At 38.3% G+C, this 27,359-nt stretch overlaps 1 protein-coding gene across 2 annotated transcripts in view; it reads right to left on the bottom strand.

Annotated features, from left to right (window-relative positions):
* The window catches only part of POLA1 (DNA polymerase alpha 1, catalytic subunit), a 292,537-nt gene that overhangs the window by 124,932 nt on the left and 140,246 nt on the right, over positions 1-27,359 (bottom strand). For both annotated transcript variants that reach the window (XM_059910859.1, XM_059910860.1), the window contains 2 exons: positions 19,643-19,821; positions 17,681-17,812 (listed from right to left, as the gene is read on the bottom strand). In XM_059910859.1, the coding sequence (XP_059766842.1) occupies positions 17,681-17,812; positions 19,643-19,821 (311 nt within the window). The remainder of the gene's footprint in view (positions 1-17,680; positions 17,813-19,642; positions 19,822-27,359) is intronic.

Raw genomic sequence — 27,359 nt, 5'->3', positions numbered from 1 at the left:
AAGCTAAGATGGTACTTCCCTGGTGGCACAGTGGTTAAGAATCTGCCTGCCAATGCAGGGGACACGGCTTCGATCCCTGATCCGGGAAGAACCCACACGCAGCCGAGCAACTAAGCCCGTGCGCCACAACTACTGAGCCCGCGCTCTAGAGCCCGCGAGCCACAACTACTGAGCCCGCGTGCCCAGAGCCCGTGCTCCGCAACAAGAGAAGCCACCACAATGAGAAGCCTGCGCACCGCAACAAAGAGTAGCCCCTGCTCGCCACAACTAGAGAAAGCCCGTGCACAGCAACAAAGACCCAACGCAGCCAAAAAAAAGGAAAAAACAAAAAAAGAAAGCTAAGAGGACCAAGAAGTGAATTAAATCTGTGGGAATGGAGGAAAAGGCAATGTGACAGTAAGAGAAATACAAACACCATGACATCCAACATGGGCAACTTGAGGGCTTCTATCATCCTAGGTTAGGACATGCTGGAGGGTATCGCTCTATGTACCTCACAAGATTACTGTGACGAACACATTAGGAAAGGTTGTGAAAATGCTTTGAAAATTGCAATGCACTGTGTAATATACAATGTATATTACCATAATGGAATCCTCTCCTTTTCAAATCACTTGTCTCTTTCTTTAAGGGACATTTAATACTTTTGGTAGGTGAGATCATGAAAAAACTGTTTAGGGAGGAAGGTCCTGACAGCCTTAAAGACAGGGAGCTAAGTAAACCAGTTTGCAAGAAAAAGCCCAAAACATTTCAAAAGATGGACAGTCTATTTTCATTCGAATTGCTGCATACTGAGGGGGTTGCAGAATCCCATTCCTATTATCTGATTCCTGTGAGGAACACTGGGAAATGCAGCCTAGGGACTGTCCCATTTATTTTACTGTAATTTTATTTTTTTAAATAAGAATTGTATATATTTAAGGTGCTCAACATGATGACTTGATATACATAGTAAAATGATTACGAAAATCAAGCTACTTAATATTATCTTCTCCTCACATAGTTTCTACTACTTCTTTTTTTTTTTTTTTTTTTTTGTGATGAGAGCACCTGAAATCTACTCTCAGAAAATTTCCAGTCTTCAATACGGTATTATTAACTATAGCTATCGTACTGTACACATTAGATCTCTAGACTTATTCATCCTATGTAACTGCAACTTTGTACCCTTTGACCAACATCTCCCCTGGCCATGTTGATTTTTGGACCCTGCTCATAGAGTGCTAGGCCTAGGCAAAACTATGCACTTCCTACAGAAGGGAGGGTGAAGCTACTCAGAAAGAGACTATGGTGAGTCACAGTCAAGACTGAGAGGGTGGTGACAAGACTGCAGATCTCAGAACCACTTTAAAATGTTGTAAAGAACATAATTCCTCGGCATACACAGGATCAGATGATGTCATGAAATCATTATACAGGAGGTCTCCTAGAAGAGATACAGGGAAGATGACATTTCTATACACAAATATTCCTCAGCCTAGGTTTATACAATCATATCCACACCAGAGAAGAGACAAGGTTGAGCAATGCTAATTATCTGCCATTTGTCAAGTGTCAGCGATACACCTGAAGACTTAACAAGGATGGCAAATTCTCACAAAAAATGTGGAAATATTAAAGATGCTATGGGGGCTTCCCTGGTGGCACAGTGGTTAAGAATCTGCCTGCCAATGCAGGGGACACGGGTTCAAGCCCTGGTCCGGGAAAATCCCACATGCCACGGAGCAACTAAGCCTGTGCGTCACAACTACTGAGTCTGCGCTCTAGAGCCCGCGAGCCACAACTACTGAAGCCCGTGCACCTAGAGCCCGTGCTCCGCAACAAGAGAAGCCACCGCAATGAGAAGCCCGTGCACCAGAACGAAGAGTAGCTCCCGCTCGCCGCAACTAGAGAAAGCCCGCGCACAGCAACGAAGACCCAACAGAGCCAAAAAAACCCCATAGTATTAAAGATGCTATGGGCTTTTTACTTTCATACAATTAATTTTGGTCACATTAGAATTCATTTTGTTTTAGAAATTTAATTCCCTTCTCATTTTTTTTAAGGAAAATATGATTTATCAAATGTATGATTTTATTGAAAAATGAGGAAAAAGTGAAAGCAATTTAAAATAAAATTACATTTAAAAGTAATTCTATATGCCAAGTTTAAAAGCTTAACAATTAGTTTATAAATGTGTACCATAATATACTGAATATTGATTATAACACAAGCAATTGCAAGCATTTTGTTGTTGGCACCATGCTCCATTGGAAGAGCCCATTAATAATCTTCTACCGTTCACCTGAAATGCGAATTAACGAGCTTTCCATAAAACAATTTGTGTGGCTCTTCCCCCTTCTCATTTTTAAGTACACATTTAACTTGATACACGTGTGAAAGCATATATACCTTTTATTCTCATAACTTCATATATAGAACTATATGAATATATAGAAATCATATATATAATAATAACCATAGAGGTCATATATAGAAATCACATTTAAAATACTTAGTGGTTCTCATACATTACATTAGAATTCATCAACATGTGTTTTTTGAAAAGTTTAGTAATCACAGGGGGGAATTTTTAAAAACACTAGGGCCCTTGCCTACCCTCAGAAATTCTAACCTAACGTTCCAGGGTGGGTTGACCCATCAGACACTCTTTTTAAAACCCATCCAGGTGGGCTTCCCTGGTGGCGCAGTGGTTACGAATTCGCCTGCCAATGCAGGGGACACGGGTTGAGCCCTGGCCCGGAAAGATCCCACATGCCGCGGAGCAACTAAGCCCGTGCACCACAACTACTGAGCCCGCGCTCTAGAGCCCGTGAGCCACAATTACTGAAGCCCGTGCGCCTAGAGCCCATGCTCTGCCACAAGAGAAGCCACTGCAATGAGAAGCCTGCGCACCACAACGAAGAGTAGCCCCCGCTCGCCGCAACTAGAGAAAGCCCACGCGCAGCAACGAAGACCCAACGCAGCCAAAAATAAAATAAATAATAATAAAAAATAAAAAAAAGAAAGACCTGGTTCAGATAAACCTTAAAAACACACACACACACACACACACAAAAAAAAAACCCATCCAGGTGATTGTAATGTGCAGCCAAGGTTGAGATCTACTGTCTGCTTGATACAGAGACAGGCGTATGATAAAAAAGAAATGCTGTGGTGAAAAAAAATTTTTAATGCAGCATTCTTGGAATGTTCCATCTGTCTCAAAATGTTCCTTTGGTTTTCAGTATGAAATTTTAGAATCTTAAAATGGCTGGGGCAACATCAATATTTCTAGGATGCAAGGACTTAATTCTCAAATAGGACTGGAGTCTATACTATCCTTATTTACTGGTAAGGACCATATTAAAATGCACTGTTTTATTTTTCCTTTCTCTTTTAAGCAGCTTCACTATTTTGATAAAAACAATCCCTATTATGAAATATTCAAAGAGAGAAAAGCAATATGGAAAAAATAAAATTCACCTAAACTTTTCACCACTCAGATATGGTTTCTGACCTATGGTAAAATCCTTCTAGAAATTTCTTTAAGCATACACATATACAAAAATTTTACGTAAGTGACACTACACTACATAAGCTGGTGTTTTTTAAAAACTCAACGCTATTATGTGGCCAAATATTTGGGCCAATAAATACAGATTTGTAAAATAAATGTTAAAGGCTGCATATTAATTATGTAGTTATGCAGGTTATTTTTAATGTTTCATGGGTCCTCAGTGGTCTTTTGAGAACCAACTGATTCACCTGTAATTCTCTTAACTATAGAAATGTCGAAAAAAATTTCTATAGCTGTAATGCTATATATTAGGGAGTAGAATTGGAAACCAAAATTAAAAAAGCAAAAAACGAAACAAACAAAAACTTTCCCCAAATGAACTCCTTTAGGTATAAATCTAAAAAAACACATATAGGACTTTTATGCGGGAAACTACAAAATGCTAATGAAAAAATAAGAAGACCTAAATAAATGAAGAGACATTCCATGTTCACAGACTGGAAGACTCAACATAATAAAGATGTCAACTGTCCTCAAAGGGGACTTCCCTGGTGGAGCTTGGTTAAGAATCCGCCTGCCAATACAGGGGACATGGGTTCGAGCCCTGGTCTGGGAAGATCCCACATGCCGCGGAGCAATTAAGCCCGTGTGTCACAACTACCGAAGCCCGCGTGCCTAGAGCCTGTGCTCTGCAACAAGAGAAGCCACTGCAAAGAGAAGCCCGTGCACCACAATGAAAGAGTAGCCACCACTCGCCACAACTAGAGGAAGCCCGTGCACAGCAACAGAGACCCAACGCAGCCAAATGATAATAATAATAATAAAAATAAATAAAAAGATTTAAAAAACTGTCCTCAAAGTAACATATACATTTAATATAATTCCAAAAGAAATCCCAGCAAGACTTTTTTTGTTGATAGACAAGCTGACTCAAATTTATATGGAAAGGCAAAAGAGCTAGAATAGCTAAAACATTCTATTAAAAAAATATAATGGAGGAATCACACTACATAAGACTTACTATACAGCTACAGTAATCCAGACTGTGATGTTGGCAAAGGGCTAAACACAGAGATCAATGAAAGAGAACAGAGGGTCCAGAAATAGACCCACACAAGTATGCTCAAATGGTTTTTGACAAGGGTACAGAAGCAATTCAAAGGTGCAAGAACAGTCTTTTCAGTAAGTGGTGTTAGGACAATTGGACTTACATAGACCCTCCCCCCACAAAAAATGAACCTTGTCCTAACCCTCATACCTTACACAAAAATTAACTCAAGATGGATCATAGATCTAGACATAAAATTTGAATTCTTAAGACATTAGACCAAAAGCAAGATCTATAAAATAAAAAAATTTTTAAGTTTGTTCTGTGAAACACAGCATTAAGAGAATGAAAGTACAAGCTACAGAATGGGAGGAAATATTTGCAAATCACATATCCAACAAAGGACCTGTATCTAGAATATATTAAGAACTCAAAACTCAACAGTAAGAAAATAATGCAAATTTTAAAATGGGGGAAAATTTGGACATTTCACCAAAAATGATATAAAGATGGCAAATATAAATACACTAACCATCAGGGAAATGCAAGTTAAAACCATGAAGAGATACTGCCCACACCTATTAGAATGCCTAAAATAAAAAACACCAACGATACCAAGAGCTTATGAGGATGCCCAGAAACTGGAACTCTCATATGCTGCTAGTGGTAATGAAAAATGGTGCTGTTACTCTGAAAAATTTTGGCAATGTCTTTAAAAGGGTAAAAATACACTTAACATATGAGCCAGCAATTCTACCCCTGGCTATTTAACCTATAAGAATGAAAAGTTATGCTCACACAAAATCCTATACATGAACGTTTATATAAGCCGAATTCGTAACTGCTAAAAACTGGCCAAACACTTTCCAGTGGGTAACTGGATCAAAGAAACTGATACATCCATACACTGGAATAATATTCTGTAATAAAAGAAACAACCTACATGAAGGAAGACAGTCCCAAAGGCTGTGTACTAGGTGATTCCATTTCTATGACATTCTTGGAAAGACAGTAATATAGTGAGGAGAACAGATCCATTACTGATCCATCCATGACAGACAGAGTTAGTGGTGGGAAGGAACGTGTGATTATAAAGGGATAGCAAGAGGAAGTTTTTTGGGGCGATATAACTATTCTGTATCCTGAATGTGGTGGTAGTTATATAAATCTATACATGTGCTAGAATTTGTAAAACAGCAAACTGCTATAGACATGGGTAGGTTAAAATGGATGCACATTTGAATATAGGAAAATTAAGTCTTCCTTTTAAGTGGCTCAATATCTAGGTTTCATTTCTAGGAAGCTGGAGTAGGGGATATAATTACTTGAGTGCTGGACCCACTGCTCATGCTGCTGGGGTTCTGTCTTCATGACCCATTGAATGAAAGTAACTGAGTTGAAGATACGACCTAATTTTCTTTCTCAAACCCTCAGATCTAAAATTTCTCTTCTGATGAACTTCCAACGGATATGTTAGAATTTTTCTTCAGTGTTGTTTGTGGGGGAGTTGTCCTTAGAATTTAATTTTATATTCACAGATCAAGTACCTACCCACTCCTAGCTAAGCAAAGAAACACATATATTACAAAGTTTCATTCTGCACATCTCTGAGAATGGCGGCAGCATATTCCGTATGGAGGTGAGGGGTGGGTCCCAGATGGAAGATAATGCCATGGATGGAAAACATGACACTTCATAAGCAAAAGTGGTAGGACTCAGCATATGATGTGAGGTTAGCCTTTTGAATGAACTTATTTTAAAAGTACAACTGAAGACTTCCCTGGTGGCCCAGTGGTTAAGAATCCACCTGCCAGTGCAGGGGACACGGGTTCAAGCCCTGGTCCGGGAAGATCCCACATGTCGTGGAGCAACTAAGCCTGCGCTCCACAACTACTGAGCCTGTGAGCCACAACTACTGAGCCCGCGTGCCTAGAGCCTTTGCTCCGTGGCAAGAGAAGCCACTGCAATGAGAATCCCGCGCACTGCAACAAAGAGTAGCCCCTGCTCGCCGTAACTAGAGAAAGCCTGTGCACAGCAGTGAAGACCCAATGCAGCCAAAAATAAATAAATAAATAATAAATAATTTTTTTTTTTTTAAAAAGTGCAACTGAATGAAGTAGCACAAGGGAATTGTGGAAAGGGGGTGTGGGTGATAGATGTGTTTTGTATCTTGATTGGGGTAACAGTAACATGACTCTCATGCATTTGTAAACACTCACAGAACTGTACACCAGAGAGTGAACTGTACACCAGAGAGTGAACTGTACTGTATATAAATTTCAAAATGTAATCAGCACCATCCCCCGTAAAAGTAATATACGCTCATTGTCAAATATTTGGAAAACAGAAATACAATGTTATATACCATTCAAGATACTGGATGTTAATGTACCAGAGTACAAAAGGCTTACTGATATGGTTTCAGATTCCACATTGGAAATAACCTTTAAGAAACTACCATGCGGGGCTTCCCCGGTGGCACAGTGGTTGAGAATCTGCCTGCCAATGCAGGGGACACGGGTTCGAGCCCTGGTCTGGGAAGATGCCACATGCCGCGGAGCAACTGGGCCCGTGAGCCACAACTACTGAGCCTGCGCATCTGGAGCCTGTGCTCCCAACAAGAGAGGCCACGATAGTGAGAGGCCCGCGCACAGCGATGAAGAGTGGCCCCCGCTTGCCGCAACTAGAGAAAGCCCTCGTACAGAAACGAAGACCCAACACAGCCAAAATTAAATAAATTAATAATAATTTTAAAAAGTACTGATTTGCATAAAGAAATTAAAAAAAAAAAGAAACTACCATGCTACAAGGTTTGGTGTAGTGACAAAAAAGAATACCCACTATTAATGGAAAAGGCTATTAAAATACTCCTATCTTTTCCAGCTTCATACCTGTGTGAAGCCAAATTTTCTTCATATACTTCCACCAAAACAACACAACAACATATCACAATAGATTGGATGCAGAAGCAGATATGAGAATCCAGCTGTTTTTGAAGCCAGACATCAAAGAGATTTGCAAAAATTTAAAACAATACCACTATTCTTACTAAATTATTTTGCTTTGTAAGATAGGTAGTTATTTTTTTGTCATATAATAGGCTTATTGTTGCTTATAAGTGGGTTAATAGTTTGTAGATGTCTCAGTTTTAATTTATAATTTAGTAAATATGAATAAATATAGGTCATGAAGAACCTAGGGGCAGGACAGGAATAAAGACGCAGACCTACCAGAGAATGGACTTGAGGACACGGGGAGGGGGAAGGGTAAGCTGGGACAAAGTGAGAGAGTGGCATGGACATATATACACTACCAAATGTAAAACCGATAGCTAGTGGGAAGCAGCTGCATAGCACAGGGAGATCAGCTCGGTGCTTTGTGACCACCTAGAGGGGTGGGATAGGGAGGGAGGGAGACGCAAGAGGGAAGAGATATGGGGATATATGTATATGTATAGCTGATTCACTTTGTTATAAAGCAGAAGCTAACACAGCATTGTAAAGCAATTATACTCCAATAAACATGTTATAATAAATAAATAAATAAATAAATATAACCCACATAAGCAGAAACTCTTTGCCATTCTCAGTAAATTTAAGAGTGTGCAGGGTCCCACAGAACGAAAGGTTTGAGAACCACTGTGCTATATAACATTGCATACACTCATCAGCATGAGAAGCCATTAGGCTGTGAAAATTTAATCAGGTCTTTCTTTTCTTTTTAATTAATTAATTAATTTTGGGGCTGTGCTGAGTCTTTGTTGCTGTGTGTGGGCTTTCTCTAGTTGCGGCAAGCGGGGGCTACTCTTTGTTGTGGTGCGTGGGTTTCTCAATGTCATGGCTTCTCTTGTTGCAGAGCACGGGCTCTAGAGCGCAGGCTCAGTAGTTGTGGCGCACGGGCTTAGTTGCTCCGCGGCATGTGGGATCTTCCCGGACCAGGGATCAAACCTGTGCCCCCTGCATTGGCAGGCAGATTCTTAACCACTGCGCCACCAGGGAAGCCCTAATCAGGTCTTTCTTGGTACTAGACTACTCTCCCTTGGTCCTTCTTTGCTGATCAGTTCCTGAAAGGAGTGGCTCTTGAGCGTGACTAGATGAAAAGCTGCAGTTGAAAGAAATTATCCTCAAAAGATTATCTGTGACTTCATCCACATGGTTTCTAAATCTTTAGTATATATATAAACATAAATCCTGGGCAGTTTGGGTTTTTTCCTGACATGATTCTTAAACATTCTTTGCTGGTGGATGGAGACTGAAGGCTGGCTACACAGGCTCCTGAGAGCCGAGCTAGCAAATCACCTAGGTTCCCAGCAACACGAAGAGCTTCTCCAACAGCCAAGGAGCCTGAGCACCTGTGCAACGTGAATGAGGCTGGGGATCTTTCAGAAAACAAGCTGCATAATGTACGTCACAAAACTCTAACAGAAGAGTTATCATATGCTGGAACATGGTAGAAACCAAAAATATTTCTGAGGGAGTACCAAGGGTCAAATGAGTTTTGAACCAGGAAAGTTATATACTGCTTTTCAAAACCCAGCTAAGACCAACACATCGTAGGTGTTGGTATGAGCATATGGTAAAGCCATACCTGACGCACACCAAGCCCAAAACAAACCAACGCCCACCAATTAGAAAATACTGGTGCTCTAATTTTCATTAGTAGTATTTGGAATCCAGGCTTTGAGAATTTTTCTATGGTACCATGGAAAGGCAGCTGAACTAAGTCCCTCTTGAACAGAAATACAGTTATTCCATTTAACACGAGAGTAAGCTAGACAGAACAATCTGGAAATTCGTATCTGTAACTATCTGCAAAGGGCCAATTTCCACGTGTGAACCGTAACGTATACTTTCTAAGCAAGCCAAGTTTGAGACACGCATTGCCTGAGGCGCTCCCCTCCCCTCTCTCGTTTTACCTGTGCAGCAGAGAACGGAGAGCTCCGTTTTGCTCCTTGAAGTCAAGAAGGTCAACGGTGTGAGAATCTCACTTTTGAAAGGTTAAATGAAATTTGTTCTGGTTCAGTGTCTTACTCTACTACAAGACAGTACACCTCTAGATGACTGGAGTTAGACCTGAAGTTGAATTTTTCCTAAAGACCCAAGGTTAGAGAAATCAATCTGAAAAAGGAATTCTACCGTTTCGGCACAAGCAGTTTTCTGTTTTTACCCACTTGTTTTCAGATATTTGACAACTCCTATGGCATGTCTTGAGCATTTCAAAAACCCTCCAATTTTCCCTTCAGAGGAGGCGAACCGTATCAGAAGCCGCCGAAACCCCAGGCGCCCCTTCAGTGGCCGCGCTGGTCCTTGGCTGGGCAGCTGTAATCAGCTTTCTGGACTCATGTCCCTGCCAGCCCTGTGGCCTGGCTTAGCTTGTGAGGCTCACGCCCAGGGCTCTGGAGGCATCCTACTGAAAGAGGGACTGCACTGAGGATGGCGTGCAACTTGCTACTCATCAACAGCTGTCTTACCGAATGTGATGAGCAGAATTCTGGACTAGGGTCCCCAAGGATGGTCACAGTCCTGATGCTGCTATTTGTAACCCGGGAAAGTCACTTGATAGCACCAGTCTCTCAGAATAGCATGACTCATTCAATAACTTTTTACTGAGCAACGATCAGGTTAGGTACAATACTGGGTGCTGGGCCTTGGAGGACTTAAGAGCCTAGTGTCCCTTCCTTGCTTTTAGCCACTTCCTCAAGCTGCCCTTATCAGTGTCCCTTCCTAAAGCTGACTTTGGGGCCACATTCACCAACACTGAAAAGGAAACTCCCATGTTGGCAAAGTGCAGGGAGGGCCAGGAGCAAGGACAGCGCGGAGTGGTATCGTTCTGACTTGGGGGGGCGGGGGGGAGAGCGGCGAGACAACGGAAGCTTCCAGATGGATGCCTCGGAAAGACGGGGCAGCGAGGCCCCAGCCCAGGGCTGAATCTCAGGGCGGGAGTGGGCGGGGGCGGAGCACGCGGAGGAACCCGACCGAGCCATGTCATCCACTGTTACCTCAGAACAGAATAATGAACGTTAACAGCGAGTGCTCTTGAGGCACTAAGCACTGGAGATGCATCATCCCATGTAGTCTTTCTTATGACCTGATGTGCCAGGTACTATCACTATCGTTGTCTTATCAGCTACAAAACAGTGGCTTCGAGAAGTTACTAAACCGCTAGACGACTAGAAAAGAACTCTGACCAGGTGTTCGAGTACCAAACCTCACAGTCTATCGCGAGGCTAGCAGGGGCTGCTCTGAAAACTGATACAAGCAAGTGCTAAGCTTTCCGAACAGGAGGAAAGAACAGGCAAGGGCAGTGGCTACGACAGCCTCCACCTCTGACAAAAAGCTCTCGGAGGAGGAATATATGCACATGTGGGGAATGACATGGGCAAGAGACAGGCTATAGCCCGAGCTCAGGCCCTGCAGAAAGATCTGAGGCCAGTGTTCCCTGTGGTCAGGGCACCTGAGAATTTGGTGTGGGTTCCCTCCTAGTTCCTCAAGATCGCGCTCTAGTTCTGCGCCTCCCCAAATAGGGTCCATGCAATAAGGTTAAGATTAAACAAAACAAAAGATAAAGAGGTGTTGTGATAAATATAGAGAGTACAAGGAACGTTGGTTATTCTATGAAGGTTAAACGTCAGGTGGCATATAAGGCTGTACCTGATCCAATTTGCTTATTGGAACTCCTTTTTTTGTTTTTGTTTTTTTTGAAACAGTTCAAGTTTAATTTGTTGATATATGGTTTGTGGTCTATACTTAGACAAACACTAAGTTCTACAACATACTGGAACTCCTTTATAACAACTAATATTCATACCATGTTAACGCTGTTTGTGTAGAACACGTAGCTGGCACATTTTAGGGGACTAGATTTGACCTGTTATTCCCTTAGATTTGTACAATAATACATTTACTTATAATAAGATTCTACTTCTTAGTTTTTCTGTAGAACACACCATGGTGTTGCAGTAAAATGTTATACCTGACTGAAAATCAGCTTGGTGGATATTCATACTTAAGAAAAAACAGCCATTCGCTAATAAAAACACACCAGTCCTCCATCAATGGGCCCTGGTATTAGAATACCGCATTTAAAAAAAGCAACTGGTGTCCGTGGTGTTCATTTATGCTAAACTTCCCTATCAAATGGCGTGGAGCAAAAAGAAGTACTAATTCTTTTGTTTTGTCTTAACAAGATTTAAGATGAGTTGTACGGATCCCTAAAGAAATGATCCTTCTTCAAGCACCGCTGGGCAGCATGGATTGCACTGCCTGGGATGCTGAATGGGTGGGATGGATATCTACTGCTTCTTTGCATGCCTTTTGTACCACTTATAATTATGCTGTTAAGAGTCTTTACAAAAAAGAAACCCAATTTATTCTTTTTAAATGTTCTAAATATAAATGCAGAGGCAAGGAGATAAACAATAATTCCACTGGTGCTTAGAGTTTAAACTATTTGAACTAATGTACCTGTGAGACTACTGCATATTGCAACCTACAACCTAAAAACTATCAGCCCACATCACCACAGGTAAGAAATGAGAAATTTTGAGGGTTATTGAACACCGAATATTTGCAGCTGAACAAGATAGAGTTACTGAACATCATTGCATGGCTCTAAAACCCTCAGATCCACCCGCACAAGATAGCTGTCATGAAGTACTGCTACATTTGAAAGGCAAAAGGCAATGGAAGTAAGAGTGGCTCTATAAGTAAATTACACAGGTGGGGGTGGGGATGGGGGTGGGGATGGGGGCAGCGATGTGGTGAGAGGCTGCTTCATCTTTAATTATTAGATTTATTTACTAATTGAGCTCTGTGTATTCCTAAAGAAATGGTCCTCCTTCAAGCATTGTTGGACACCATGGATTCTGTTGCCTGTGAGGCTGAGTGGGTGTGTATTTTGGTGGAGCAAATATATTAACCAATACTTCACTCTGCCCTCCCTGCACTTTTAAGGTCCTGTCCTCAGATTCAACTTCTGGCTTAAAAACATTATGTTTGGTGGTTGTTATTAATTTTGTTTTTAAGGAATGCATATCCATTCCAAACTTAACAAGCATCATTTTCTTTTTTTTTTTTTTTTTTGCAAAGGTGAAAAAACAAAATTAACGTGGATTTTTCATATACCACAAAACATCCCACTCCACTTCCTGGATGTGTGCTGTCTTCTAGAGGGACTCACAGTATCGTTGGCCAAATGCTCCCTTCTTTACTAGGTGCTCACACACGTGAGCATAAGAAAGTCTATGCATAATGAGGCAAGTGACACTGGACACTATTTTTGGAATTCCTCAAAAAAGTGGGTCCAAAAGAGATTTTTAAAATGTGACTTATACCACAATTAATATACTGAGAAAGAAATGGGGAAAATACAGGGAGAGAGCAGGGGTATGAGAGGAAGAACAGCTAAGCATCCACTCTCTGCCACCTTGTGTAGTAGGAGTGAGACTCTCATGTCAGGACAATGAGAGTACGTTTCTGCACGATGTGATTTTGCATCTTAATAAAAATATTTCTGGCCAATGCCTCTTTGCCTGACACTTGGTTTGGCGAGAAAACAAATTAAGGCTATGGACTTGGAGATGGGCATATATTGAAACCAACAGTAATCAGTGACATAAAATAAAGACAGGGTAACAAAGGGCTATATTAATGCTTTCATGACCTTAAATTAATGTGGAGTCTTGTGTTAGCCTGAGAATCTTGTGAACCACTAATAAATCTTCTGCCAATATGATAGCAGTGCGAAAAAGAATTTAAAGAAAAAACAAGAAAGTATATTACTAAACATTAAAATGCATACACTTCTGAGAGCAAACGGCTGGAGCAGAGATCACAGATGAGACACCAAAGAAAGCACAGGTCCTGTCCTCAGAAAGCTTATGTCAGGAAAATTTTGAGACTGTAAAACCAATAGCAAATTTCTAAGGAATTCAATCACCTATTTCTGGTCCTAGCAACTAATCAATGTTATCATATGCATAGCACTGACCAGCTGTTAACTGTTAATTTTTCTAGATGCAGGGCCAGCAATACCTCTGTTTAAAAATCATAGTGAAGTGCCCCAAGTAACGCTCCTTTACAAGTCGCCGGAAACACTACAAGGCTGGTGAGAAATACATTTCGCCCCACTGGAACACTCTAAAACCTGCATAAGCCATCAATGGGAATTGAGGAGGATATTTCAGTTGACTATCCACCTTTAGAAACGAATGGCTCTTTAAGTATTAAAATGAGGGTTTAATGTACATTATAACTAATAGTACTTGAGATGAAAGTAAATGACCCACTACCCCCCTCCCAGGTACCAAGAGGGGTCAGATTTCCCATTTATCAGCAAGTCTTCCGGGTAGGCAGCATCTCAATCTCACATTCTCTTCTGCGGCTGCTTCATGGATGGCTGAGGGGAACACTTCAAAAATGAACCAGCTAAACAAACTTCCCAGCAGCACTTGACAGAGCTACACCTATTCTTCCCATTTCCAAAGCAGTGGAGAATTAATTACCAGTTCTATGGATCTATTGTAAGTATAATAGACTAAAGAGCTATCACAGACACATTTATTGTAAAAGCACAATCCCAAGAGTGTCTACTGGAGGGCCAAAACGATTAACACAAATGCTTTGTCAGATCAAAGATAAAACCTGCACCGCCCAATTGAGGAATGAATTAGAACAGTGGGTTATCTTTCAAATTAACCAGGGCAGTTAGTGAGGAAAATTTCATGAAAGTGTAATTCTTAGCCTTTGTGAATCCACACAGCAGGCATTCTGCCAGCTGACAAGATGATGAAATTTTCATGCTTAAAAAAAGCCCTCTTCATTTCCCAATTTAGATTAGCTAGTGTTTCTCTCCCCGTGTGTGTGTGTGTGTGTGTGTGTGTGTGTCTATTTGCTCTTCTGAAGCAGAATTTAAGGGGAGGGGAAACACATATCAATTTTTCACTGTAAAATTGAGTCTTTTAAAAACATCCTTAAAAGCTTAGAGATATAGTCTTTAAACTGGCTTTTTATGATTTTCAAAAAAATACCAGTTCAATTTTAACTTTGTATAGAGGAACCAATTAGGACAGGGGCATGAAATCAACTCTGAATTAGAGCTTTCTGTGCTGCCTCAAAGTCTTCCAATGCTTCATCAAATCTCGAGATAAAGCATTAGAGTTGTTTTCCTCCTAAGGAAATTAATATATTACTTGAAATATCCTTGCTTGGTGCTTCTTGTATTTCTATGTATACAGAAATTTAAATGTTCTATGAAACAAGAATCCGAAGGATACAATCATTGCTATATGGTGAGAGAAAAAAGCATTTCCCCTGCTATTAAAGGAGCCAATATTAAAACACTATGATACAGACTGATTCTCAGATATATAAAAATTTTAATGTTTGCTGCATCACATTTATTCAGTCAGCGCTATTTATTCACCACAGAATATAACAGAAGATGTGGTATATTTTTTGAAGAGTGATTAAGAACTATACTTTGTTACCCTAAACTTTGGCCCTTTTGTTCTTGACAGCCAGATTTCTTGGTGATCTAGAACTGTGTTCCTTGGCAGGTTACAGTGTTTGGTCAAGTACCTTATACTCCTCCACTGTCTTACAAAAGCTCCCTCCTTATGGAGATGCCTCCTTTCTCAACGTAGGTTGTTCTTCCCTGCAGTGATTCTAAAACTAAAATGAAAAAAATATGGAGACTCTTGTTCTCAGTCCACTAACAACTTTATGTCCAGTGGGGAGCATTTTTTAACTTGCAGAATAGGAGGGAACTCTTTTGGTCATTAGCCTCAGAGAACAGTCACTTAATCTCAGTACTTAGTACCAACATCCTTATCTCCAGTACACTTGGTGTATTAATCTCCAGCTGGTATATCACACTGAACTAACTGTAATCAGGATCACTTGAGGCACGATAACAAAAGAAACTCAACACCATATCCCTCCACTGGCAAAGTTCACTTAAGTCTGGGGTCAGGAAGAAAGAGAACACTCTACCAATAAAGTGTAACTTGGAGGTGCATGAGCTTTCTGTATAAAAGCTCTGATCTTGAGAATATTTGAAACATTTGTTCATCATGGGGCCATGAAAAGAACAAATAATGGATTTCTTTCTCTCCCAGACAATCACATATGCCTAAGGACAGAAAGTAGAGAAACAAGTTCTTAATTTTGAGGACAATCATATCATTCTTCAACTGTAGGAATGACATTTGGGTATTTTAATTAGAAATTCCTTAAGAAAGTCAATCAAGTGGGCAGTTAACGACAGGAAAACTAACTTGCTGTTAGTGAGATGGTTGGTAGACAATTAAAACAAATGCTATAGACACCTTGGGTTAAATGTCTAGATGCCTAAAACTAGGTTATTTAGCTTGAAAAATACTTATATAACCACGACCACCACACCACACACACACAGTTAGAAATCAATCTTTCAGTTAGGGCATATTTCTAACTATTCAGAAGATCATTTTTTCTGGCTATTCTCAACTTAGTCAAAACAGATTGCCCGTTCTTAGAGAAGGAAATAGATGAGCTTCTTCTAGTATTAACATTTCCATGGTGAAGATTTTGATAGACTAAACACAGAGAGAAAACTCAGAATTCTTCCCAAGAGTCAAGAATCATGCTCTGCTCAATGAGGTCTGTAAACGAGCTGAATAGTTTTGATTTGGACTCTTCATGCTAAATAAAGGCCTAACATTTCACGTGCTGAACATTTCATCTACTGCGGAATGTGAACCCACAGATAACCTTTATTCCCATCCAACTGTTCATTAAGTACAGCACTGGATTATTTACTAAAATGTTTCAGATTTCCCAAAATGTAGCCATAATTATTATTTTAAAAATATCTTCAGACAAACCTACTTGGTTCTTTTTTCTTGACAAATACAAATTATTCTACTCCAAAATCACAAGACTAGAACTCTATGTGTTTACTCTTCATCCTAATGATCCAATACTTGATTTTCATTTAATGAGTTCGATTTTAAAGAAGATAATGCTATGTTATATGTTAACTAACATATAAGTAGAAATTATAGGATGATATTGATCAAAGTCAAGAGTCTTACCTAATAGAACCAGAGCATTTTTTGGGAAATGCCTTGCCAGCATAACCTCTTTACCTAAGTTACAGTGAACTTCCAAGTAACAGAAATTTTGTTTAGATGACAAATGACATAATGAAACACTAAGAAAAATCAAATGGGAAATGTGGTGTTTTTTTCTTTTAATTTTAACTTTTGAAGAGAGAAAAACTAATTCATATGAAATGTGTTAAAAACCAAAACAAAAACTTTGAAAGGAGCCTTCTTTCTAATGCAGACAGCTCACTCACTGTTCTGGAATTTTTACTATATACTTATAAAAATTAGACATTCTTCTTTAAAATGCTAGACAAAAGCATTGAAATTTAAAAGATGTTTATTCTGATTTCTTTGGAAAACTAAGCTATGAAATGGTTTAGATTACCACATAAACACAAAGTGTTAGCTAGTTGGCAGTTTATTAAAATCACCACACGGGAAGGGATAGTTAGGGAGTTCGGGATTGACATGTACACACTGCTGTATTTAAAATGGATAAACAATAAGGACCTACTGTATAGCACAGGGAACCCTGCTCAATATTATGAAACAACCTAAATGGGAAAAGAATTTGAAAAAGAATAGATATATGTATATGTATAACTGAATCACTTTGCTGTACACCTGAAACTATCACAACATTGTTAATCAACTATACCCCAATATAAAATAAAAAGTTTTAAAAAAGTAAAAAAGAAATAAAATCACCACACAAGATTTTACGGCTCTAGTTGCCAAAGACAGGTGATATTGATTTTTCCTCCTCTGATCGAAGATCTGAGTGACCACTTAACTTCATTTTATTTAGGCAGCAATAAACTAAAACACTTCCTGATTACATTCTCATTTTTCCTTAAAAGCAAAAACTTCATTACTAAAAATACTGCTCATTAATGAGATGAAATGCCCAACAGAAAAATCAAATCATTTTCCTCCGTCTTTTCAAAATTGTACAGTTTCATACAAAAACCGTATCATTTTATTTTAAAACAAGTACCAAACCTAAGTAAGTTGCATATGTAAGACACTCATTATGGATACTTACTTCGTAGTATTTTTTAATGCAACGTCTAATGTCCATGATCAATTTGTTGCTCAGCTGTACCATAAAGGTCAGAGGCGAAGCCTTACAATCGATGTTACTGCAACGATACAAGCTGGGCTCCATATCGGTTCCCTACAGAAGTCAAGACAGACAAGTACACAAAAGGTTACAAAAGGTTCCTTGTGCTTAAAAACTTACATGCTGTCCTGGTGTACAATATTTTAAATTCATTTTATTGGTAAGTGTTTTTTTTTGACATCTTTATTGGAGTATAATTGCTTTACAATGGTGTGTTAGTTTCTGTTGTATAACAAAGTTTATCAGCTGTACATATACATATATCCCCATATCTCCTCCCTCTTACATCTTATTGGTAAGTTTTTAACCTTATTTTCTCAACCATTTTCCTCCAAAAGATCCCCTCAGTCACCACATACCTTCTACTCTTGCCACCATCATAATGGAGTACAAAGCCAAAGGGAAAACCCTGAAATTACTTTTTTTACATTCAATACATGACAGACTATGGATAAAATAGTTTCCCCTCTGAAAATACCAGTGAAGTCGCATTATTGGAAATAAACATCCTTCCTAGAGATACTGATCAATAATTTAAATTTGCACTTAATTCATTCTAAGACAAAGCAAGAGCGTTAATGACAACAGTTTGCTCCATATTGCCAACTTAATTTTAAGAATAAAGTCTAAAAATTAAGTGTTACACCACAAAGTGATCACTTATTGTTAGCTTAGCAAATCTAAAATTTCTATAACCACTGCCCCCCAACAAATGAAATGTATTTGGGGGAGGGGAGAGAGGAGGAGTAAAAATTTGAAAAAATGAACTATTAGTAGTTGGAGAAAACGTTTTGTTTTGTTTTAAACAAAGACAAAGCAAATGTAATATACAGGAAAACTGTTGGGGTTTCTGGAGCATTTGTTTTCCTTCTTGATACTTAAACATCTTGGTTTCCTGCTCCAATCTGGTACATAACCCTACCCCGCCACACGAAGCAATTCCAGGTGGAAGAGATTTTAGAGCTTGACATCGGCTCTTCCACAGTTAGCCCATCTGCAAGTCGTCAAGCCTCCATGCAATTAACTATCTTATTTACAGCTGTAATGAAGCAAAACTCAAGGATTTAGCAAGTATTGCTGATCTGTGTCTGCCTCTTCCTTGCACTTGCTTCCAAAGACTGCTTTGTTTTGATTCAAAAAAATGCAAAACATCTGCTGTTTGTCCAAATTAACTTAAAATAATTACTTTTAATTTAGATAAAGGACATATTTTCTTTCAGTTTCAAGGTTTTACATGGTTCTGCTGCCTACTCATTTGCCAATGGCTAGTACATGTATAACACTGCAGTGGAATCAAGTAGATTGGCCAAGTTTCAAGTTCTGATCCAAGGTCAATGATACATTTTTTGGCAGTACTTCTTTAGAGAAATGTCTCCCTGTGACTTTTTTAATGCCTGATATGCAAAGACAGCAGAAAAGATAATAAGAGTACCTTTGTCAAAAAGGAGGCAAGTGGGATGTGTAAAGATAAACAAAAACTTTTCAAAAACACTTAGTTCCCATTAACTTGATTTAAGATAAAGGAAAATACTGCTCTAAGTCTTAATAAATTGGGCTGGGAGTGGAGAAATACAGGTTACTAATTAAGGAATTACAATAAAAATACTTTAAGATAATTCAGAATTTTCAAGAGATTCCATTTAAAAAACCAAGGCCAAGCATTCTAGGAAGCCAAAAACAATACTCAAGCATACTCTATTAAGAGGTTTCAAGCAGAAATAAGTAAGTTGTGAAGGCAGAATTCATATGATGCTAAAATTCTTTAAACACATAAAAACCTGTGTTTTCTTTTTCCTTTTTATACACATAGTAGAGAGAAAATGGACTTTATACTAGTTCACTCACAAAACAAACAAACAAACAAAAGAAACAAAAGCAACTAACCGAACCATCGAAGACACTATCATAAATATTCTCGGTTCCACATATAGGGCATGGACATTTGAACCTTTCACAGTCCCTGTATTTCTCTTCATCCGTGAGCTGTGCTGGGCCACCAAGGAGAGCATCATTCTCTTCATCTTTGTGATAATGATGAACTCTAAATTGGGTGGGGTCAAGTCCTATTAAGGTTAAAGAAAAAATAAATTCAGAAAGGTACAATTATTTAAATTCCCTTCTCCAAAAATACTCCAAAGAAGAGAAATCAGAAAAGAATTACTTCAAATTCATGCACATACTACACAACCATTTGAACTCAAGATAGAGGCTCATATCACCAAGACAAATGACTTCTTCTTTTAAGGAGATGATAAACAAAACAAGTAAACTGCACCAAAACAATGCAGAAACATTCCACTGGACATTTGCGTTTGGAAGCAACTACTTCTATAGGATGGTTTTACTATTTTCTTAAAGTTACGATGAAAATCTCAAAAAAATGTGCACTGTTAAAATCTCCTAAAATCAAAGTATCACCATTAAAACTGAAAATAGAGAATAAAAATCCCATTACGGAAAACAAGTTCACTGCTATTACAACTGCTTCAAGTGCAGACACCACTGCTAACCCTGATCTCAATGCAGTGGTCGATTCCATCTTGGCTCAGTAGTTAACAGCATGTAGGTTGCAATCTAATTCAGTGGTTAAAATTCAGTAGCAGCATCTGAGTCAAAACTCAACATGGTTTTTTTGGTGTTCTGAATTCAGGAATTTAAAATATGTGCAAAAACAATGAATCTACAAATTCTATAGGCCAAAATGTCCCCGACAATACTGAAGCCAAATATACCTTCTATATTTCAATCAAAACAACACAAGAAATCAATCGATGCATAGTTTACACTATCTTGTTTCCCCAAACTATTTGAGAAAAGAAATGATTGTAAGGCCAACCAATTTAACTTGCCTTTGACCAAAGCACATATGTCAAAATGTACTATTTGGATTTACACTTAAAGATAATTATTCCACACTATATCTTATAGCATTTCCTTGAAAGCATTCCTTAGCAATCCCAAAGAATTCTAGGCTTCTGAGTAATCTAAAGAAAGCTATCATTTGTTTTAGTACAAAGGTAAATAAGTAATATAAAACAGTCACTAAGCAAAAAAGTTCAAATACCAAAAACATCTAAAAATTATTGTAACTCTATCAACAGCTTGCATAGTTAGATAATCTAACAGATGTATTCAGAATTCAGTGACAAGATCCTAAATCCTATCTGGTCAACTGTCAAGTGGCATCTCTTTAATTATAAAAGACTTAGGGCTGACTGACACAGTGGAAAGGTGCTGAACAAAGAATGAAAAGACTGAGACTTTTGAGTCTTGGTTTTCTCACCTGCAAGATGGAGCTACTACCACCACCATGCACTTCTGAAGTTTAAATCGGATGTTAGGGACAAATCGTTTTCAATGGTGCCTATCACTGGTAAGCACCCAATAAATGCCACGTGAATGAAAAAATAGTGGATGAACATCATTTAATCCATCATTTAATATTCATTCAAAATTACACATTTGGAAAAATATATGAAACGCACGTTCATGTTGCACAGCAAGTTAATAGCTGCTCTTTGTAGTAATTAATCAAAGTGAGTATTTCCCAACATGATAGTGTATAATAAAAACAAAGACTACACATTCAAAACAAATTGAAAAACTGTTCTTGGTTACTGTAACATAGGTCACTTGGCCCCAAGACTCACTATACATTTTTATCTTACAAGTTACCTATAGCTTAAGAGCAACAGCAAGTTAGTGAAGTGTGGGGGAATATACACCCTCTCATTTAAAGACAAGGAGGGGCAGAGGAATAAGAGAGACCACGCCCACGCCTCTGAATGGTGCCATTTCTTCTCTGTAGTGAAAGGCAACTGCTACAAATTCCTGAACCTCTAGCTGTGAATCCAACTGTATTCACATAATGTCTTGCTTTATTCATGATTATGAGAAAGCAGCTCCACCTTTTCTCTGATGGTATAATTATTCATCAATTCCCCAGGCCAATACTATTCAAAAAGTAAGGAAAAAGAAAAATAATAAGTGTTTTCTGAAAGACAAGCTTCTTTCACAACCTAAATATCAAGGAACAAAACAAAGCTGGCTTTGCACATAGACAAAACTGGATGGGCTCTAACAAGGAAGCAATGAAATCTCTTTCTAGGCCTCCCCACCAGCCATGCCCACTGAGTGCACCTGAGGCTTGGGGAGGCCTGCCTGCTGAGCACACCACAACTGGACATGGGCTGCCTTGCTACTTACGGAGAAAAGCCCAGCAAGTGACCAAGAGTTATGAAAAATTATCAGGCCTTATGAAATGCCTACTTTAAATGTCCATTTCCACAATCCTTATCTGCCCATGGCAGTAACAAAAACAAATGGCCTACCTAATTACTTCAGATTTATTCACAAGCTGATTTTTTTTCAAGAGAAGGGACTTCACCTCAGAACTCTTGGCCATAAGTCAATGGTAAATTTTTTAAATATAAAGGGAGGAGACGGTGTAATTACCTTAAAATATTAGGTATATAACGATCCTTGTACAAGAAGTTACTTGGATACAAAAATTTCACAAAAAAGTGATTTTCTTGGGAGGACAATTGTAAGTTCAACAGGCAAATCACAGAGGACTAAGTTAAATCTTTTTAAGAAAACATATAATTAGTCATGTTAAAAAGTATGGATCATTGCTGCTGGAATCCTTTTTTAAGGTCAAAATCCATGCTTAAACCCCAAACTTATTCAACATATAAATTAATTTTTCCAAATCCGCACAAAATTGGCAATAAGCAGCTTATTTCGAAGTTTCGGGAAACTTACAAAAGTTTTACTGCTTAAACCATAACTCGTTAAGGCTGGAGCGAAACAACAGGGAAAAAGTATCTGGTGCTGCCACCTAGAGGTAGATTCTGAATTTTAAAATGTACAAAACAGCTGCTACATAGAACTCCATTCATAGTTACTGTCCCTCCAAAATGAAGCACTATTGTCAGAAATGACATTAAAGCAAAATCTTTATAATCACAGTTTCCATACATGCATATACAGTGCATAATCAATATTAAACTGCACACCATACAGTAAGTAATCACAGTAGTCTTTGAGCGAGCAAGAGATACAAAACTGAATTCCAAGTTCCTTATCTCTTCTAACGAGAGCTTTCTCTGAACAACTGGCCTAAAGAAACAAACTTTATGCCCCAGCTGAAAAGAGATCTTCCACTTCTACTAGACTAGCTTTTGACAGATGACTTCAATCATTTGGTCCAGCACAGGGTAAAAGGAGGAACAGCCTCCTTGGGCTTGGCACCAGTTACGTGGGGGAAGAGCAGGAGTGGAAATGATGTGCGCTTTAATTCAATCCTGTGGCTTGTCGTGACCCAGCCACACCGTTTTGCTTGGGCTGCAGTGGGGGGTGGGGGTGGGGGAGGGCAACAACGATGAGACAGGACAGAGGGGCAGCGGAACAAAATTGAAATACTGTCATTTATAATTAGAAAACTTATAGGATCTCACATTATTTTGGCAACAGGATCAAAGCTCTCATGTTTCAAGAAGTATTTATAGAAAGTAACATCACAGGCACTGGAGGGGATGAGTTCAGCAGTGCCGTTTTATACTGAAGATCGCCACGTTCTTATCACACATACCTCCAATGTAACACTTAGCACAGAATTATTTTTTTTACCACCGTATTTTCTAACAATTGTAAACTATCTGTTTTTAGAATGTTCACTTGCCTCCATTTCCAAGGGGTATTTAAAATACTCCAAACTCAAAGCATTAGGTTTAGAGGCTGATGCATTTGACTAAATAATCTTCTTCCTCCAAAAGACAAGGTCTCTATTAGTGCAACTGCAAATAACTACAGTAGAGTCAATTACATGTGTTCATACAACTGGGGAAGAGGGAAAAATCCATATGAATGAAACTCCAAATGAGTAGAGTAACTGGTATTCCCAAGCAGTTGTCTGTAATATGAATCACTTAAACTACTAGGGAAGCTAATTAATGAAGTCCTACTGTGAATATTTTTTTCTAAAAATTTCTTCTAGGAAATGAATCCTTTCCACGAATCCAAGCTTTCATATAGCTGGACTTCTTAGAGAACAATACACAAACTGAAAACTTAGTAGGATTAAAGAAAAAATATTTAATGAATTTTTAAAAGGTGACTGCTACATCCATAAAAAGCCTTGTATAAGAAAGTTCATAGCAGCTTTATTCATAATAACCATAAATTAGAAACAATCTGATGTCCATCAACAGGAGGATGAATAAACAAACTGGTATAATCTACCATGGAATACTACTCTGCAATGAAAAAGACAGAATACTGACATGCAACAAGATGGATGAATCTCAAATATATGCTAAGTGAAAGAAGCTGAACACAAAAAGTATATACCAGAGGAGATTATTTATATAAAATTCTAGCATAGGCAAAACTAAACTATGGTCCTAGAAATCAGATGAGTGGCTGCTTTTGTGAGGGGGAGGGTATAGACTGGGGAGAGTACAAGGGAACTCTCTAGGCAATGGAAATATTGTTTTGATAAACTGTTTGCATGCTACTCTTAACACTGTACATTTCATGGTACGTAAATTATACTTGAAAACAAAAACATCCCAAATAGAAGATGTTTGTGATATATATTAAAAACATTCCAAATAGAAGATGTTTGTGATATATATTTCCAAAGAACTCATTTAGAATATAAAAGGAATGCCTGTAAATCAGTAAGAAAAAGACAACTCCACAGGAAAGCACAAAAAGACTTGGACAGCTCACAAAAGAAGATATTCAAATGGCCAATAAGCATAAGAACACGTGCTAAACTTTATTAGTCATCGAAGAAACACAAATTAAAACCACAACATTATGCCACCACATAAAATGAAGAAGAGAGGAAACACCAAGTATTGGTAAGAATGTCGAGCACTCAAACACTGCTAGTAGCGGGTCTAAACTAGTAGGACCACTTTGGAAAATTGGTAATATCTACTAAAGCTGAACATACATGTCCCCTATGACCTAGCAGTTCTCCATCTAAGTATATACCCAACAGAAATATATACAATTGTTCAACAAAACACACGTGCAAGAATACCCAAAGCAGCACTATTCATAACCACCCAGAGTGGAAAGAACCCATAGGTAGGTAAGTCACACAGTGTGGTATATTCATACTAGACAGAAATGAAGTACGACCACATGGACCCATCTCACAAACATATTGAACCAAAGTAGCCAGACATAAAGAGTAAAGACATAATTTATACAGCATCGAAATATAAGAAAACCTCATCTATGATGTTAGAAGTCATGATAGTAATTTTCTGGTGGGGCATGGAGGATAATTTCTAGAAGGAAATACGAGGGAGCTTCTGAGAATGTAGTAATATATTGTTTCTTGAGCTCAGGACTGACTACACTGGTATGTGTTTACTTCAGGAAAATTCCTCAAGCTGTTCAGTTAGGCTTTTGCATACTTTTCTGTATGTATGTTATACAAGAAATTCATACTGATTTCTCATACCATATACAAAAATAAATTCAAAATGGATTAAAGACTTAAATATAAGACCTGAAACCATAGAACTCCCAGAAAAAACATAAGTACATTCTTTGACATTGGTCTTAGCAATATTTTTCTGGATATGTCTTCTCAGGCAAGGGAAACAAAAGCAAAAATAAACAAACAGGACCACATCAAACTAAAAAGCATTTGCACAGGGAAAGAAACTATCAACAAAATGAAAAGGCAGCCCACTTAAATGGGAGAAGATATCTGCAAATAACATATCCGATAAGGAGTTAATATCCAAAATATACAAAGAACTCATACAACTCAACACCAAAAAAACAAACAACCTGATTAGAAAAATGGGCAGAGAACGTGAATAGACATTTCTCCAAAGAAGACCAACAGATGGCCAACAGGCACATGAAAAGATGCTCAACTTCACTAATCATCAGGGAAATGCAAATCAAAACCACAGTGAGATATTGCCTCACACCTGTCAGAATGGCTATCATCAAGAAGACAAGTAACAAGTGTTATCAAGGATGTAGAGTAAAGGGCACCCTTGTGCACTGTTGGTGGGATTCTACGTTTTTACAACCACTATAGAAAACAGTATTGAGGTTCCTCAAAAAATTAAAAATAGAACTGCCATACAATCCATACAGTTTCGCTTCTGGGTGTTTACCAGGAAAAAAACAAAACACTAACTCAAAAAGATTCATGTACTGCAATGTTCATTGCAACATTATTTACAACAGCCAAGATATAGAAGCGACCTAAGGGCACATCAATAGATGAATGGATAAAGATGATGTGGTGTACACACACACACACGAATATTACTTAGCCATAAAAAATTGAAAGCTTGCCATTTTTGACATGGATGGATCTAGAGGGTATTATGCCAAGTGAAATAAGTCAGAGAAAGACGAATACCACATGATCTCACTATATGTGGAATCTAAAAGCCAAAACAAAAGGAAAACAGAGTCACAGATACAGAGAGCAAATGGGTGACTGCCAAAAGGGAGAGGGAGTCAGGTGGGGAGGGGATAGGCAAAGGGGATTAAGAGGTAGAAAGCTCCAGTTATATAATAAATAAATCATGGGGATGTAATATACAGCATAACGAATATGGTCAATAATACTGTAATAACTTTGCATGGGGACAGAGGGTTATTAGACTTACTGTGGTGATCATCTCATAATGTTTGCAAATGTCAAATCACTACACAGTACACCTAGAACATAATATTGTACATCAACTATATTTCAATTAAAGAAAAAGAAAATTCACACTGAAGAAGGTAGGAAAAGTAAGTACTAAGTATCTCTCATGATATATCTCTGAGTTTGTTTCAAAATGTGTTAGACTGCAACCAGACATTATGTACCTCCTCACAGATGTACACACCATTACCTAGGAAGTCGGATTAGCAAAAACTAAAATAAACTGGACTGAAATATGGGCAGCTCTTTAGATCTAACTACCATTTTACAGGAAATAGATGGGACAGAGGGATGTGTTAAAGGATACCACTAGGATGCAATTGGCAAACTCCAGAATAAAGGACATTCCACATGACAAAAATCACCAGTTTCCTTAAATAAATTGCAAGGATCCAAAAAAAAAAAAGAAAAAAAAATAGAGAAGATTAACTATCATATGGACTCGGATTGGATTCCAATTCAAAGAAGGAGCTTCTTTTTAAAAGAAAAATGCATTCACAATACGACTGGGGAAATACATTTATTGGTTATGTGATGAAATGAAGGAATTATGGAGTTTTTTTCCTAGTGGTAATATTGTAGTTATGCTGAAAAGGAGGAAACCTTGTCTTTTAGAAATGCAAAATGAAATATTTAAAGATAAAATGATATGTTGTCTAGAATTCACTTCAAAATCATCAGAGGAGGTGAAGAAGAGGAGTAACATTGGCCACAGTTGCACATGGCTGAACCTGGATGATGAGCATCTGGGGGTTTCTTACACAGTTCTCTCTACTATTGTACATGTTTGGAATTTTCCATAACAAAAAAGTTTAAAATACTGCAGGATCTAATTTAATGATAAACGACTATACAAGTGGCAAACAATTGAAGCTGGCTTCCACCAACAACAAACCTCTC

This window comes from Balaenoptera ricei, chromosome X (assembly GCF_028023285.1).
Source record: "Balaenoptera ricei isolate mBalRic1 chromosome X, mBalRic1.hap2, whole genome shotgun sequence".
Taxonomy (NCBI): domain Eukaryota; kingdom Metazoa; phylum Chordata; class Mammalia; order Artiodactyla; family Balaenopteridae; genus Balaenoptera; species Balaenoptera ricei.
Note: the sequence above shows the minus strand (reverse complement) of the source record. Positions and strands in the feature narration are given on the sequence as shown.